This window comes from Hemitrygon akajei, chromosome 19 (assembly GCF_048418815.1).
Source record: "Hemitrygon akajei chromosome 19, sHemAka1.3, whole genome shotgun sequence".
NCBI lineage: Eukaryota > Metazoa > Chordata > Chondrichthyes > Myliobatiformes > Dasyatidae > Hemitrygon > Hemitrygon akajei.
The window spans coordinates 20359723-20377524 of NC_133142.1; the positions used below are offsets into that span (position 1 = coordinate 20359723).

Genomic DNA, 17802 nt, shown 5'->3' on the forward strand with positions numbered 1-17802 from the left:
ACTGCGGTAACAGCAGCTCACACACCACCGTCTCAGCACAAGTTCTCTGCCAAGATCTGCCTACAATTATCAACTGAAAGATAAAAATAAGTGGGGAAAAACTCATCATGCTCTAATAACTGTTCGTTAAAAGCTGCTGATTTGATCATAAAGGAAACATTGAAAATATCCCCTAGCCGCTGATTAATTTAAAAAGCTATTTAATGAGACAACTGAGAAGCTCACATTTTAAAAAACTAAAATGGAAAACAAAATCACAAGATGTTTTGTGAACACAAGAAACAAGAGGCATCTGGGGGTGAAGGCTAGTGAAAAATGGGTGACAGAAATCACTAGCATCTGATTTCCATGCTAACTTTATTTATTACAATACAAGCTGTTCTGGAGCGGCCAGGAGCACACATGTCTAAACTCTAAACTCGTCTCTAACTCTAAGCTTTTGCTGAACGACAACTAAGCCGCATCTTTCTTTACCAACAATGAAAATTCAGCTTTGATTATATTGAACAGTCAATTTCAATTTAAAAAAAGCAAAATATTGCAGATGACGGATAAATAGATTCTCTAATACGGAGCAGGTCAAGCAGCATCTGTGGTGACAGAAACAGGCCAATATGATCTTTTCGTCCTGCCTGACCTGCTGTTTGCTGTGAGCAATTTCTTCCCTCTTCACCCTGTCCACATCTCCAAGCTGCTGCTACAATCCAGACTGGGCAGCACGCTGCACTTGCATACCTGCAGAGCAACAACCTCGATGGTTTCCATCTATAACACTATCCCCTGTGCAGATGACGAATCCAACATCGATTGTACGGGATTAGGAGGTAAAGGGGATTGGGACTCTGAAGTTGTGATTGCAAAAAATCTTTTGAGCCTGGGGCTTAGCCACACATTTCAAAGTGGGATTAATACATTTTTAAAAGCATAAAAATAAAATTCAAAATAAAAGTAGAAAGTGCCAGAAGCACTCAGCAAGTTAAGTAGGATAAGCTCAAAGAGAAGCTGAGTCAATGTCTTGCAAGCACATTGCCATGCAGTGAGGATGAGAATGGAAGGAACAAAGACTGCCAAGTTTTCTGTTTCTGACTCTTTGTAGTTCAGCACATTAAGAGTTAATAAACCAAGGGAAAATTCAGATCTACTGGGATTGGACAGAACTAAAATAAACTAGAGAGGCTGAATAGTCTCTTCCTGCTTCGCGGTGCTAAAAGAAATTCACAGCTAGTAATGTCAATGTAACACTGCCAGAAAGATCTCAACATCTTTCAACAATGTGCACACTCCTACATCTGGCAGCAAAGCCTGTTGTTGGATTAGGGTGTCAAATTTATTTCTTTTGTATCTTCCTTGTAGTTGAGCTTTTCTACTTTTGTAAAATAATCAATGGAAGTCATTCCATTTGAATCCGGCTATTTTATTGGTTAATTGTTATTGGAATGCCATTGTCTTTTCAGTCAAGCTAATTTTTTAAATATAAAACACCATGATTTTTTTTGTTCATTCTTTATTCTGTTAACACTTAACTAAATGACCATAAGCAGCAAGTTTTATGCCTCCTGTTTTGACTTCCAAAACTCTAGATTGCAAAGACACCAGGATCCAAGACCAGCCCCTGATCCTCTTAGATCCCCTCACCACAAGACTTAAGATCTCATTCTTTCTATTTCACATCTGGTAATCATGCCACATTAAATGTATGCACACTTAATGAGAAATGAGAAATGAGAAAGGAGAAAGGAGAAAGGAAGCGATCCTGAGAGACTGCCAAAGAAATAGGTGAACACAAATCTAAACGTCCACCCCCAGCGGATGGTGAATGCCTTTGAAAATATTGATGATTAACTAAATAATCTGAGGTAAGCAAAGTTCATCTGACAAACTAGTTTCAGGATTTCATAAATACCAGAAATTCTGCACATATTTTCCAAGGAAAAATCTACAGTGCTGTGATCCTTCTCTGGCATAGCTCACCTGCTAAAGGAGACAAATAATAACAAATAAAAACTCTAAAACTGGAATTTTACAACGATACAAAAATTTCTGTCTAAATCCTAGAACTCATTACCAGCAGTACTGTGGGGTAGTCTCACCCAAAGGATGCACCAAGTCAGGGTAATTCGCAAGACAATAATTGTTGCTTCTGCCAACACCATCCACCTTCCATAAATAAATTTAAAGCGTCAAGGCTCAAGAATTAGAAGACAGCAACATTTTACCTGTGAACTTCCAAAACCATTCCAGACCGATCTGGATCATCTTGAAGGGCTTTTGGGATTTATACAGTGTTATAGGCTTAATACATTCTTGCTGCACGTATAGTTCCAGATGATCTTGAAGATTCTGGCCCACACCTAAACACAATAAAATTCCTTTAAGGTGAGAAGTTCTGATTATCTGATTGCAGGAACCATCACCAGTGGGCGAATGAGTTCAAATTAATCAATTCAATTCCTTTGCTTTCTTTGAATGCTTTGGTGGTTACCTGGAAGATGACAAACAACAGGAATTCCCAGAGCTTTGAGGTCATCTGCGTTGCCCACCCCAGATAACAAGAGAAGCTGGGGCGAGTTAATTGAACCTCCACTTAAGATCACTTCCTTGTTGGCATATACCTACAATAGAAAAGTAATCTGTTTATTCAAGAAACACAAGAAACTGCTGATGCAGGTATCTGGAACATTAATCTGCTGAAAGGACTCGATATGTGGGAGGCAAGTAGCATGTGGGAAGAAAGGATCTGTCAACACTTTGGGTTGAAAGCCCAGGACCTGAAAAGTCAGTAGTTCATTTCCTCCCACGGATGCTGCTCAACCCACTGAGCTGATTCTAGTTTGCTGCACTTGTTCACTCAGTGCCACCTTATTATCTGTCAGATTCAAGATTTCAAACCAGAGGGGTCAGAGGGGTGAACTGAAGAATAGAGGAGGGGGAGGGGGGAAATTACCATATGCCAAAGAAACCAACGTTCATGACTTCAGGTTGGAGGCTACCCAGACTGAATATGAGGTGTTCCTCCTCCAATCTGACAGTGGCCTCATCGTGGCAGTAGAGAAGGCAGAATCGAATGGGGATTGGAAGTGATTGGTGTCATTGATTCTAAGGACCCTTTGTTTCTCTTTCACAATAAGACCTGTGTCTTCCAGTGATGTGACTTTCCTAGTCTCCCCACTATTAACATTCCACCTCATAATCAGCCGTGTTGAACTTTGTGACCAAATTATTGTTTATTCTATCAGTTCTCTTGTAATTTAGAGTCCTCCCACCTCATCTTTGCACATCTAAATATTTGGAACTGCTTTTTTCAATTCCAGGTGCCTCATTATTATTATAAATTGAACAGTGGTCCCGGTACTGACTTTGATGGAATATCCCCATCAATCTCTTTCCACTGTGAACAGTTGCTCTATGTTCCCACCTTATACAATGCAGTCAGTTGATAATCCCTTCCGCTACTTGTCTCTCAACTCCAACTTCTCTGACTTTAATTATTACTCTATCATAGGGTGACATGCCAAAAGCCTCTTGAAAATGTTAATAAATTACATTTACCACACACTGTCTACTCTGTAACCTTTTCCAAAGGGTCAGTAGGCTTCCTTTTTAGATCTTTGCTGACCAACATTATTATAATCTGTTTCTGGTGTTCTATTCTCTCCTTTTGGCAGGGATTTCATTCTATTTACTTGCACTATTGTTAATCTATATCTCGCTGAATACATTCCATGCTCTTTTTTCACTTGTTCATCTTCTGTCACCTTTTTTATTGACCAGATAAATGAATAATCATCTGATTTGAATATTTTCATAAAATATGTTTTTATTCCAGAGTACTTAACTCAAGGTTGACCCATCAACTTACTTATTAGACTACAGACATTTTCATTCGTCACAGATAAAACAAAGGTCCCAGTACTAAACCCTGAAGCACATTGTTAAGCAACAGGCTTCCATTCAGAGAAGCAAGAAACCCTTCACCTCTACGTCCTATCACTAAGACAAATTTGGATCCAGTTCTAGGACATCTGGGACCTAACTTTCCGGACCTCATGAAACCTCGCTAACGTCTATGCGAACTAAAACCTCAATCAGATTTGTGAGACAAGTATTCCCATACATGATACAATGCTGATGCCCCCTAAACACTCCACGACTTTCCAACAGATCATAAATCCTGACCCTAAGAATTTTTCTACCATTGTCACAAGACACACCTGCCTTATTCCTATTGCCCTTCCCCAGATACTGGAATCTTCCAGTTCCACACTAGCGGGTAAAGATGATGTACAGATCTCCATCACTGCCCTTGCTTATCTTAATATCCTCCGATTAATCCCATAATGTCCTGGGGATTTGTCCCCCTTAGCGTGCATCAGTATCTCAAACACATTTTCTTTCCTGTTACACACCTCCTTCACTTCCTTGGTGAACAAAGTATTCATTCAGAACATCCCCTGGTTCCGCGCATTGACGTCCTCTTTGGTCTGTGAGTGGACCTACTCTTTCCCCAGCTGATCTACTCATTTCATTTTATTCATAAAAGGTTCTTATTTCTGTTGATCAAGGTCATTCCATGTTCTCGTTCTGCCCCAACTGCTTCCTTAAGATCTTTCATCACCATAAATTTCCAGAAGAAATACTGTAAATTCCGGTGTATAAGCCGACCCGGAGTATAAGCCGACTCCACATTTTCAAGGTTAAAAAAGCGACTTTTCCATGTTACCTTTATATAAGCTTACCCCTTTTGTAGAGGTTTTTGATTTAACCAGAAACGATCACAAGATCTCACATGTCAGCACTCAGTTTTGCTGGATTCGGAACCAGGAAATTTTGTGAACCTGTATCTGCTAAGAAAACAGGCCTACACATTGTAGAGCATTATAAGTGAACTCTTAATAAATAAATCAAGGAGGGAAGTTTTGGATCACGTTCCCAATGGTAAAGAATCCTCTAAAATGTAACCTCTGTGAAACCATTTAGCGCCCATCGTAATCTCGTTAATATATAAATAATACGGGGTGGCAGGATCAGTACGTGTACTCAGTATTGAGTTTGCGACCACCATGTACAAAAGATTAAAACAAATGCGATATGATGCTGGCTTCAAGCTGAAGTTTGTTGATTTTGCTAAAGGAACGAATAATTCTGCAGCTGCTGAGAAGTTTAGTGTAAATGAGAAACAAGTGAGAGAGTGGAGAAAGGCAGAGGACACGCTGAGGGAAATGCCAAAGACGAAATGGTGCAAACAGCGGGAAAACATGCCAGTGGTCAGAACTGGAAGAAAAAGTTTTAGAGTGGGTGAATCACCAGCGATCATCAGGATACATTGTTACCAGAGAAATTATTCGAGTTCAAGCCTTGAAATGGGCCAAAAAATACCGTGTGGTCAGCGAAAATTTCAAAGCTACACGAAGTTGGTGCACCCGATTTACCGATGTACCATTCTATTGAAGCTGTAATTTCCTACTTCAGTAGTTTGTAAATCAGCTCTTTTCAACACTTCTGAATGTATTCCTGTAAGATCCATCACCTGCCCTCTCCAAACTAGGACTCCCCCACCAGCCACCCTGCCGCTCCCTCCCCAATATCTCACTGTGCCTGTTACACCCAGGCTCTCGGCATTGGAAAGCCAACAAATTCCAAATGGAAAATCCTTGGCTGTCAGGCAAATAACTTCCAAACCCCTATCACACTGTAAAATTGTTAAAAATCCCATTAAAAAATAAAACACCCTACCTTCAGTGTTTGAAATCAACCTTTAAGCCCTGAAGAGTGCCTCACCTTCTTTCTCCTAAATTGCAATCTCTCTCCAAATATTTTACACGATTTACAGTTTTCTGTATTTTTTTGTTTATTCAGCCGTTACATTGTACTATTTTTCATAAAAGGAAGGCTCTTTTTAAATCAGTTGTGCACTTTTTCATTAATAAAATATAAAAACACACATTGCTCATAACAGTTGCCTAAAGTCGACTGACGTACCCCAGAATCGATGTGCTTTGGGTGCTCAGAATTTATATTAACACACGTCTCTCAGCTTCATGGTTACAAACAAAATTATCAACCTGGAATCAAAACTTTCTACAGAACTTAAAGCTCTACTGCCACTCTCCGACTCCTTGTATAATTTGGCCAGCTCACCATGTATCCTATATGCTCTAATCTTCCGGGACAACTTTGCTAAAGTCCACATAAGCACCTCCCTTTCCACTCCTAAAGGCGTCCCTGACCCTGGCACCCGGCAGGCAACATACCCTCTGATAGTTCTATTTGCAGCTACAGAATCACCCATGTACCCCTCTGGTTATTGAGACTTCCAGTGCAACAGTTCTCCTCGACTCCACCTTTCCCTGTTGTGTATCTGAGCCATTCGCTGTGCCACAGACCCGGTGCTTTCCTCCAAAAGGTTATTCCCACCCCCCCCCCCCCCCAACCAAAAGAATTCAAAATGCTATGCTTGTTTCTGAGGGAAATCCTGCACTCCCTGAATACCTTTCCTGGTGGCCACCCAACTACCTCCTGCCTGCCTGTTTGTGGTGATCACTTCACCGTTCAGGAAGCTCTCAGCGTCACGGGTGCTCCTGACTGCAGCTCCAGCCGCTCAGTGTGGTCAGCACGGCAGTCAGCACAACGCTTTACAGTTCCGGCGACCCAGGTTCAATTCCCACCACCGTCTGTAAGGTGTTTGCACGCTCTTCCTGTGACGCTGTGGGTTTCCTCCGGGCGCTCCGGTTTCCTCCCATCATCCAAGGAGGTAACAGTTGGTAGGTTAATTGGTCATTGTATAATTGCCCCTTGATTGCGCTAGGATTAAACGAGGGGTCACTGGGCAATGCAGCTCGAAGGGCCGATTCTGTGCAGTATCTCAATCAATAAATGAGCTGCAACTGGACACATCTTCTACAGGTATAATCACCAAGACCACGAGAAGGTTTCCTGATCTCCCACACTCTGCAGGAGAGAAATGACTGTCCTGCCTGCCATAAAGGAAAGTTAAAGATCTTACCTTACCACTGCTCAGCATCGTTGCCAAAGGCTTTTGATACAAAACATCAGCACTTCAAACTCACAAGTCACTCTATAAATAGCCACTCCAAAACATGTAAACAGCCTACCAAAATGAACCACTTCATACTTATCTGGGCTGAGAAGTGGCAGATGGAGTTCAACCCAGATAAGTGTGAAGTGGTTCATTTTAGTAGGTCAAATATGATGGCAGGATATAGTATTAATGGTAATACTCTTGGCAGTGTCCGAGTCCATAGGACACTCAAAGCAGCTGCGCAGGTTGACTCTGTGGTTAAGAAGGCATACGGTGTATTGGCCTTCATCAATTGTGGAGTTGAAATTAGGAACCGAGAGGTCATGTTGCAGCTATATAGGACCCTGGTCAGACCCCACTTGGAGTACTGTGCTCAGTTCTAGTCTCCTCACTACAGGAAGGATGTGGAAACCATAGAGAGGGTGCAGAGGAGATTTACAAGGATGTTGCCTGGATTGGGGAGCATGCCTTATGAAAACAGGTTGAGTGAACTCGGCCTTTTCTCCTTGGAGCTTCGGAGGATGAGAGGTGACCTGATAGAGGTGTATAAGATGATGAGAGGCATTGATCGTGTGGATAGTCAGAGGCTTTTTCCCAGGGCTGAAATGGTTGCCACAAGAGAGCACAGGTTTAAGGTGCTTGGGAGTAGGTACAGAGGAGATGTCAGGGGTCAGTTTTTTACTCAGAGAGTAGTAAGTGTGTGGAATGGGCTGCCGGCAACGGTGGTGGAGGCGGATATGATAGGGTCTTTTAAGAGACTTTTGGATAGATACATGGAGCTTAGAAAAACAGAGGGCTATGGGTAAGCCTAGTAATTTCTAAGGTAGGGACATGTTCGGCACAACTTTGTGGGCCAAAGGGCCCGTATTGTGCTGTAGGCTTTCTATGTTTCTATGTGAACGCTTTTATTTGATGCAGAAAGATTCGAGCAGAAGTCAGAAATGTAAAATAAATATAATGCTACAGTACCTTTTTCGTTAGTCCTCCTTGAACATATTCAACACCGATGGCCTTGGTACCATCAAATAAGATTTTAGTCACAAACGTTTTCACTTCAGCTGTTAAGTTGCTGCGTGTGAAACTAGGGTGCAAGTATGCGCTGGCCGCACTCCATCTCTGTCCTGAAAGACAGGAATATTTTGATTGAAAATAATTAACCTACCAAGTTAATATCATACATAACAACCCAAACAACTGTTAAGTAACAAGCATCACCACCGATTAGCTTGTAGAGCCTAATTTGTACTAATTATGAAAACCCTTAAATACACCTCAAAGTAAGCATAGCTGACTTACTTTTAAATACTTGCATAAAATTGAGAGAATGAGTAATCATTTAGAACAATTACACCATAATACGTAATATATTTCTACTCTGATATTACAATTATATTGCCTGTCACATAATTTGCTGAATGTTTGTGCTCAAAACTGTGGCCCGAGAACCGTGTGCAGTTACCAAATTGGACATCTAAGGATGGCTTAAGCTACTTCAAATGCAAAGAGTTTTATAAAGAGTACCTTAGTACCTTGTGCATTGCTGAACTTGCGGATAACCACCCCCCCCCCCCCCCCAACATTAGAAGGGCATTATTAGCAGTTTGAAATATATGCCGAGTAAAGGAGATGAAGAGTAAACTTATTTCATAATGTCCACAATAACAAAAGCAGTGCAATACTTTCAACCAGACCCAAGAGGTTTGGTTATGTAGTACTTACTGCGAGGAAACGTCAGAAAGAGAATCTATAATGGTATCAGCAGTAACAGGGTAGCGAGGAAAAGATTAGGCCCCTTTGAGGGTAATTTACATGGGAGTCAGGTGATGTGGGTGATGTCCTAAATACCGTATATACTTTCTTATCTGTATTCATCAGGGAGATTACCATGGAAGATAGTGATTTCAAAGAAGAGTACATTGATAAGTTAGGAGTCAGTGTTAAAAGCAGAGGTTAACATTTCTCAGAATGCAGGAGGTTGGATAAATCTGCAGGATAAGGTAAGAAGGAAGGAGACAGACTGCCAGGACTCTGATGAAATTTTCCACAACGTCATTAGTCACAGGGTTGGAATCAGGGTGTTAATCTTATATAAGAGGTGTAGCAATGGTAAGTTGGGTTAGCCAAAGGGAAGTTAATGGAAAAAAAAATCATAAAGGACAGGATTTACATACATTTGGAAAGGCAAAAGCTAGTCAGGAATAGTCAGTGTGGTTTTGTGCACAGGAAATACTGACACACTAATCTGATGGTGGGTTTTTTTTTGAGGAAATAACTCAGAAGGCTGTTGGATGCAAGACAGTACACATTTCAATGCCATTTGACAAAAGCCCAAATTAGGGTTTGAATTGAATTGACTTTATTTCTTACATCCTTCACATACATGAAGAGTAAAAATCTTTGTTACGTTTCCGTCTAAATGTGCAATCATAGTAATTTATAATAAATTATAAAGGTTTGATCAGAAGGTTAAAACCAAACTGACTAATTAGATCCAAAATTGGCTTAGTGAAGGGAAGCAGAAGTTAGTAGTGGAAGGGTGCTTTTCTGATAAGTAGTCTGCACCCAGTGCTGGAAACGCTGGTGATATACATTAACAACTTGGATGCGAGTGTAGGAAGTACGACTAAAAGGTTTGCAAATGACACAATATCTAGCTATCCATTTATCCATCTTGACAAACAGCACATTATCAGTAACGCCGCCCGATTACACCCATGTGACCAATTAACCCACGGACCAGCACGTCTTTGGAATGAGGGAAGAATCCAGAGCACCTGGAAGAAACACGCACACAGTGAACGCACAAACTCCTTTCACACAGCAGCAGAATAGAACCTGGGTCACGGGCGCGGTTACAGCGTAACATTAACCGCCACAGTGACATAGGAAGCGAGGCGGATTATCTAAGGGGTGGATTAGACACAGTGTTAGGTGGATCGTTGGCAAATGGAATTGAATCCAAATGGACTGTGGTGCTTTCTGGGAAGTCAAATAGTATGAGCCATATACAGTAAAAGGAAGGGGACGAAGAAACGTCAATGATCAGAGAAACCTTGGGGTTCAAGCCAACAGTTTCCCTGGAAGCAGTATAGAGAGAGATAGGGTCCTAAAGAAAGTGCCTTCAGAGATCAGGGTACGGAAAATACAAGTTATGATATTATGTTGTGACTTTGCAAAATACAAAACATTCTATGCAGTTCTGATCACCACACAACAGAAGGAAGTGCTTATGCTGGACAGAGTACAGAGAAGGCTCACCTGGATTAAAGGACTGTAGCCTTGGGGAGAAGTTAGATATGTTAGGTTTGTGTTTCCAGCAGCAAAGGAGGCTCTGGAGCAAGGTAACACCTCCAGGGATGTAACCTCAGGGATGTGCGCTGAACCCACTGCTCCACTCTCTCTACACCGGTGACTGTGTGGCTAGGCACAGCTCAGATGCATAGAAACACAGAAAACCTACAGCACAATACAGGCCCTTCGGCCCACAAAGCTGTGCCAAGCATGTCCGTATCTTAGAACTACCTAGGCTTACCCACAGCCCTCTATTTTTCTAAGCTTCATGTATCTATCCAGGAGACTCTTAAAAGACCCTATCGTTTCCGCCTTCACCACCGTCACCGGCAGCCCATTCCACACACTCACCACTCTCTGCGTAAAAAAACTTACCCCTGACATCTCCTCTGTACCTACTTCCAAGCACCTTAAAACTGTGCCCTCTCATGCTAGCCACTGGGAAAAAGCCTCTGACTATCCACACGATCAATGCCTCTCATTATCTTGTACACCTCTATCAGGTCACCTCTCATCCTCCATCGCTCCAAGGAGAAAAGGCCGAGTTCACTCAACCTGTTTTCATTAGGCATGCTCCCCAATCCAGGCAACATCCTTGTAAATCTTCTGTGCACCCTTTCTATGGTTTCCACATCCTTCCTATAGTGAGGCGACCAGAATTGAGCACAGTACTCCAAGTGGGGTCAGACCAGGGTCCTATATAGCTGCAACATTACCTCTCGGCTCTTAAACTCAATCCGACGATTGATGAAGGCCAATGCACCGTATGCTTTCTTAACCACAGAGTCAACCTGCGCAGCAGCTTTGAGTGTCCTATGGACTCGGACCCCAAGATCCCTCTGATCCTCCACACTGCCAAGAGTCTTACCATTAATGCTATATTCTGCCATCATATTTGACCTACCAAAATGAACCACCTTACAATTATCTGGGTTGAACTCCAACTGCCACTTCTCAGCCCAGTTTTGGATCCTATCGATGTCCCGCTGTAACCTCTGACAGCCCTCCACACTATCCACAACACCCCCAACCTTTATGTCATCAGCAAATTTACTAACCTACCCCTCCACTTCCTCATCCAGGTCATTTATAAAAATCACAAAGAGTAAGGGTCCCAGAACAGATGGGACCCTGAGGCACACCATGCAGAATACGACCCATCTACAACCACTCTTTGCCTTCTGTGGGCAAGCCAGTTCTGAATCCACAAAGCAATGTCCCCTTGGATCCCATGCCTCCTTACTTTCTCAATAAGCCTTGCAAGGGGTACCTTATCAAATACCTTGCTGAAATCCATATACACTACATCTACGGCTCTACCTTCATCAATGTGTTTAGTCACATCCTCAAAAAATTCAATCAGGCTCGGAAGGCACTACCTGCCTTTGACAAAGCCTTGTTGACTATTCCTAATCATATTATGCCTCTCCAAATGTCAATAAATTTTGCCTCTCAGGATCTTCTCCATCAAATTGCCAATCACTGAAGTAAGACTCACTGGTCTATAATTTCCTGGGCTATCTCTACTCCCTCTCTTGAATAATGAACAACATCAGCAACCCTCCAATCCTCCGGATTCTCTCCCGTCCCCACTGATGATGCAAAGATCATTGCCAGAGGCTCAGCAATCTCCTCCCTTGCTTCCCACTGTAGCCTGGGTTATATCCTATCCAGTCCTGGTGACTTACCTATAAATTCACCATCTATTAATTTGCTGACGACCTAACTATTGTTGGCAGAATTTCAGATGGTGACAAGAGGGCGAGGTATGTCAGCTAGTTGAGTGGTGTTGCAGCAACAACCTTGTACTCAATGTCAGGAGGACCGAAGACCTGATTGCAGACTTCAGAAAGGGTAAGACGAAGGAACACACACCAGTCCTCACAGAAGGGTCAGAAGCGAGCAATTTCAAGTTCCTGGGTGTCACATCTCTGAGGATCTATCCTGGGCCCAACATATCAATGCAGCTACAGAAGACACGACAGTGGCTATACTATATTTCAGAAGGAGTTTGAGGAGATTGGGTATGTCACCAGAGACTCTCGTAACTTTCGAAAGCTGTACTGTGGAGAACATTCTAACTAACTGCATCACTGTCTGGTATGGTGGGGAGGGGTGTGTGGCAGCAATGGCACAGGATCAAAATAAGCCGCAGGGAGCTGTAAACTTAGTCAGCTCCATCACAGGCACCGGCTTCCATCGTATCCAGGACATCAGGAAGGAAGCACAGGAGCCTGAAGGCACACACTCAATGATTCAGAAACAACTTCTTTCCCTCCGACATCCGAGTTCTGAACGGACATTGAGCCCATGAACACTGCTTCGATACCTTTTTGCTACTGTTGCTGCAAAGACAACAAATTTCACAACATATGCCAGTGATATTAAACCTGACTCTGAATCTGCTCCAATTTTCTCCTTCCTACACATAGATAATGTGAAAACAAAGGAAATGGACAAAAGCAAGTTATTTTATCGTGTATTTGACTTAATATCAGAAGTTTTGAGAAGTGGGGATTTCAATAAGGCCCACTGCTCAAGTAGAAAAGGCAGCAGCGGGTCGCTACAGCGATAAAGAGCTTTGACTGGTGACCCAATCAGCATTTGGAATTAGCAAGAAAAAATGAAAGGAAGGCAGGGACAAGCTCAGAAGCCATCGTCAGAGTTCACAGTAAGAGTGATGATCTTGAGGTTTTCGCTCTTCAAAGCTTCAGTCAGAGGAAGCAAAGGAAAGAAAAGCTCAATGTTACGTTTAATTTTCCCCTTCCCTTCTTTATACCTGCGCAGCCAGGACAGTAGAGATGCCGGGCAAGATAGCTGAACGCTCCTCATGCAGGACGTGGGAAGGCAGGGAGACGTCCACTGTGCCAGACAACTACAACTGTGAGAAGAGCATCCAGCTACAACTCCTGACAATCCGCAATAAGGAACTGGAAGTGGATGAACTCCGGATCATTTGGGAAGATAGATAGAGAGGTACCGTAGATTCCGGATTATAAGCCGCTACTTTTTTCCCACGCTTTGAACAGCTTTGAACACTGCGGCCTTTAATACGGTGCGGCTAATGCATGTTTTTTTTTCATGCCGCCAAAAACATTTTGCCTCGTAACAGTAGACCAATAAAATTGATGAGTAGTTCACAGAGGTCCAATGAAATTGTACGATAAATCAAGCGCACTTTCACAATTAAATTATTGTAAATCAGTCATTTGTACTCACCCTCATCAACATGGAAAACACTCGAAGAAAAGCATTGTGCTGCCTTTATGGCAGTTATTTAGTTTATAATATTTTCGCTTAGTAATTCATTTGTTAGTATTTTCTAGTTAAAGTTAGAAGTGTTTTAAGTATATTTGTTTTCTGTACTACATCCCGGAATGCTATGACGTCACATCCGGTTTCGCCGCGTCTTGTGGGAAAATACCGGTTTGCGATAAACGGAAAGGAGGGGGCGAGCGCATTAGACCCGAGCGAAAACGCTGCTTTTAAGTTAAAGGCGATCAATAACTTTTCCTGGTAGGCTGCAGTATATATTTTTTTACCAGTCGTTAGGAGATATTGGAATGTTGTTCGTGCACTGTTCAGTAAAAAAGTATACGCAACGTAATTTGTGTGTTACCGATACGTATGTATATTTAAAAGTAACCGTGTTACAGGCACGGTTCGAAAAAAAGCATTTGCAATATGTATTTGTTTATGTTACCATACGGATTTAATTAAAAGTTAAAAAATCCTCACGTGTAATATCTTTCTGTGTAAATATCTCATATTACAACGTGGGACACCTGCGGCTTAAAATCCGGTGCGGCTTGTACAAGTACAAAATTGATTTTCTTTCTAAAATTAGAGCCTGCGGCTTTTAATCAGGTGCACTCTGTAGTCCGGAATCTACGGTAATTACTCCCAAGTTGCAGGACACAGGAAACTGGGTGACAGTCAGGAAGGGGAAAGGGGTGAAGGAGCCTGTGCAGAGTATCCCTGTGGCCATTCCCCTCAACAACAAGCATATCACTTTGGAGGGAAGGAGAGAGAGTGAGAGAGAGTGTGTGTGAGAGAGAGAGAGAGAGAGAGAGAGAGAGAATGAGAGGGAGAGTGAGAGAGTGAGAAAGAGTGAGAGAGAGAGCGAATTGAGATAGTAAAGGGTTAATTTGTTCTGCTGATAGGTAAAAATTAGATTTCAAGCTAAGCTCTGCTGGCTTGTGGACCTGCAGAACAGGATGTGGTAATATACCGTCCAAGAAAATGTGGAACTTCGAGGGATGATCTCATCGTGCACATTGTCTGTGGTTGATGACCTTTGGCCAATTAAGGCAACCAAAGGGTCATTATCTTAAAAAACCACTGTTGCTGGGCATGTGACTGTGAGGGTAGCTAGAAAATTATTTCCTGCTTTGTGACAGAAAGGGTATAATATAAGACTCTGTATCTGTGTGCGGGGAGAGACCCTCGGAATGGGTTGCTGTGGGCCTAGAGAGAGTTCTCTCCAGTAGCGAGCTACTAATAAAAAAAGCTGTTGCTTTACCTTCCGTTACACTGTGTGTTCTTGCATCGGGTAATGGGTAATAACTAGAAGGAACATTTGACAGAGTGAGAGAGAGTGTGTGTGTGTGTGTGTAGGGGGGTGGTGGGTTGACCTAACAGAGGAAAGTCACAGTGGTTGGGTCTCTGACACTGAGTCATGTGCTGTGACTCAGAAGGGAAGGTGGGGGAGAAGAAGAGGCTCACTGTGGTGATAAGGGATTCACTAGTTCGGGGAATGGACAGGACGTTCTGTGGACAAGAACGAGACTCCCAGATGGTAGGTTGCCTCCCGGGTGTCAGGGTCCAGGACATCTCAGCTCGAGTCCTCGCATTCTTAAGTGGGAGGGTGAACAGCCAGAAGTCGTGGTCCATGCAGGTACCAATGACATGGATAGGGCGAGTGATGAGGTTCTACATAGGGAGTTCAGTGTTAAGTTTAAGGCCAGGGCCTCCAGGGTGTGATCTCAGGATTGCCACCCATGCCACATGCTAGTGAGGCCAGAAATAGGAAGATTATACAGTTTAATACATGCCTAAGGAGTAGGTGTAGAAGGGAGGCCATAAGAATTTTGGTTCATTGCGCTCTCTTCCACAGAAGGTGGGACCTGTACAGAAGGGATGGTTTGCACCTGAACTGGAGGGGAACTAATATCCTAGCCGGAAGGTTTGTTAATGGGGCACAGTGGGGTTTAAACTAGAGTCGCAGGGGGATTGGAACCAGAGTGCCAGAACAGTTAATGGAGAGGTTGTGGAGGCAGATGATGGTAAGACCACTGACAAAGTTAGGAATCAAAAGGCTGAGAATGGTGTGACTAGTGTCCTGAGCTGCGTATATTTCAATGCAAGAAGTATGGTAGGAAAGGTGTTTAATAGTGCTGAAGGTGAGGTAGCTGGTTTACAAAAAGTGGCAATGTGTAGTCAGGAGAGGCTGTTGACAGAGCAAAGTTGCAGCGTAAAACACAAATTCGAAAAGGGTGAATACAGGACTGAAGGTGTTTTATTGGAACGCGTGTAGTACTGTATATGGAATAAGGTAGGTGAACTTGTAGCACGGCTGCAGATCGGCAGGTATGATGTTGTAGGCATCACTGAGTCGTGGCTGAAAGATTATAGCTGGGAGCTTAATGTCCAAGCATACACATTGTATCGAATGGATAGACAGGAAGGCAGGGGGGTGGCATTGCTCTGTTGATAAAAAATGAATTCAATTCATTAGAAAGAGGTGACATAGGCTCTGAAAATGGTGAATCATTGTGGGTAGAGCTAAGGAACTGCAAGGGTAAAAAGACCCTGATGGGAGTTGTATACAGACCCCCAAAACAGCAGAAAAGATGTGGTCCACAAATTACAACGGGAGTTAGAAAATGCATGCCAAAAGGGCAATGTTACAAAGTCATGGGGGATTTCAATACGTAGGTAGACTGAGAAAATCATGTTGGTGCTGGATTCCAGAAGGGGGAATTCCTAGAGCGCCTAAGAGCAGCTCGTGGTTGAGCCTACTAGAAGATCGGCTATTCTGGATTGGGCATTGAACAATGAACCAGAACTGATTAGAGAGCTTAAGATAAAAGAGCCCATAGGGTCAAGTGAACATAATATGATCAAATTCACCCTGAAAAGAGAGGTGAGAGTGGATATCGGACTGCTGGAAAACAATGCTGGAGAGGCACTAATGAAAGACAAGGAACTGGTGGATGAACTGATTACGTACTTTGTACCAGTCTTCACTGCGGAAGACATGAGCAGTATGGTAGAAGTTCCAGGTGTCATGAGATGAAGTGTGTAAGGTTACCATAACCGGAGACAAGGTTCTTGGGAAACTGGAAGATCTGAAGGTGGTTAAGTCACCTGGACCAGATGGTGTACACCCCAGGGTTCTGAAAGAGGTGGTTGAAAGATTGTAGAGGCAATATTAATGATCTCCCAAGAATCGCTAGATTCTGGAATGGTTCTGGAAGACTGTAAAATTGCAAATGTCATCCACTCTTCAAGAATGGAGAGAGGCAGAAGAAAGGAAACTATAGGCCAGTTAGTCAGTTGTTGGGAAAATGTTGGAGACTATTATTAAGGATATGGTCTTAGGGTGCTTGGGGGCACACGATAAAATAGGCCGTAGTCAGCATGGTTTCCTCAAGGGAAAATCTTGCTTGACAAATTTCTTGGAATTCCTTGAAGAAATAACAAGCAAGATGGACAAAGGAGAATTGGTTGATGCTGTATACTTGGATTTTCAGAAGGCCTTTGAGAAACCACCGCACATGAGGCTGCTTAACAAGCTATCAGCCCATGACATTCAGGAAAGATTCTAGCATAGATAAAGCAGTGGCTGATTGACAGGAAGCAAAGAGTGGGAATAATTCTCCGGTTGACTGTGACTAGTGGTGTTCCACAGGGTCTGTGTTGGGACCGATTCTTTTTACGTTATATATTAATGATTTGGATGATGGAATTTGTGGCTTTGTTGCTAAGTTTGCAGATGATATGAAGTCAGGTGGAGGGGCACATAGTTCTGAGGAAGTACAGAGGCTACTGAAGGACTTAGACAGATTAGGGGAGTGGGCAAAGAAATGGCAGATGGAATACAGTGTCAAAAAATGTACGATCGTGCACTTTTGTAGAAGACATGAAAAGGTAGACTATCTTCTAAATGGTGAGAAAATACAAGAATACTGAGGTGCAAAGGGACAAGGTTAATTTGCAGTTTGAGTCTGTGGTAAGGAAGGCAAATACGATGTTAGCATTCATTTCAAGTGGACTAGAATATACAAGCAAAGATGTAACATTGAGGCTTTATAACCACTGGTGAGGCCTCACTTGGAGTATCGTGAGCAGTTTTTGGCCTCTTATCTTAGAAAGGATGTGCTGAAACTGGAGAGCGTACAAAGGAGGTACACGAAAAGTATTCCAGGATTGAATGGCTAGTCATATTAAGAGTGTTCGATGGCTCTGGG

General features: G+C 42.7%; 1 protein-coding gene across 1 annotated transcript in view; it reads right to left on the reverse strand.

The window, feature by feature from the left end:
- chdh (choline dehydrogenase) overlaps positions 1–17802 on the reverse strand; it is a 45066-nt gene that overhangs the window by 15607 nt on the left and 11657 nt on the right. The window contains exons 4-6 of the mRNA XM_073072206.1: positions 8009–8160; positions 2483–2612; positions 2217–2351 (exon numbers count right to left, since the gene is read on the reverse strand). Coding sequence (XP_072928307.1) covers positions 2217–2351; positions 2483–2612; positions 8009–8160 — 417 coding nt within the window. The remainder of the gene's footprint in view (positions 1–2216; positions 2352–2482; positions 2613–8008; positions 8161–17802) is intronic.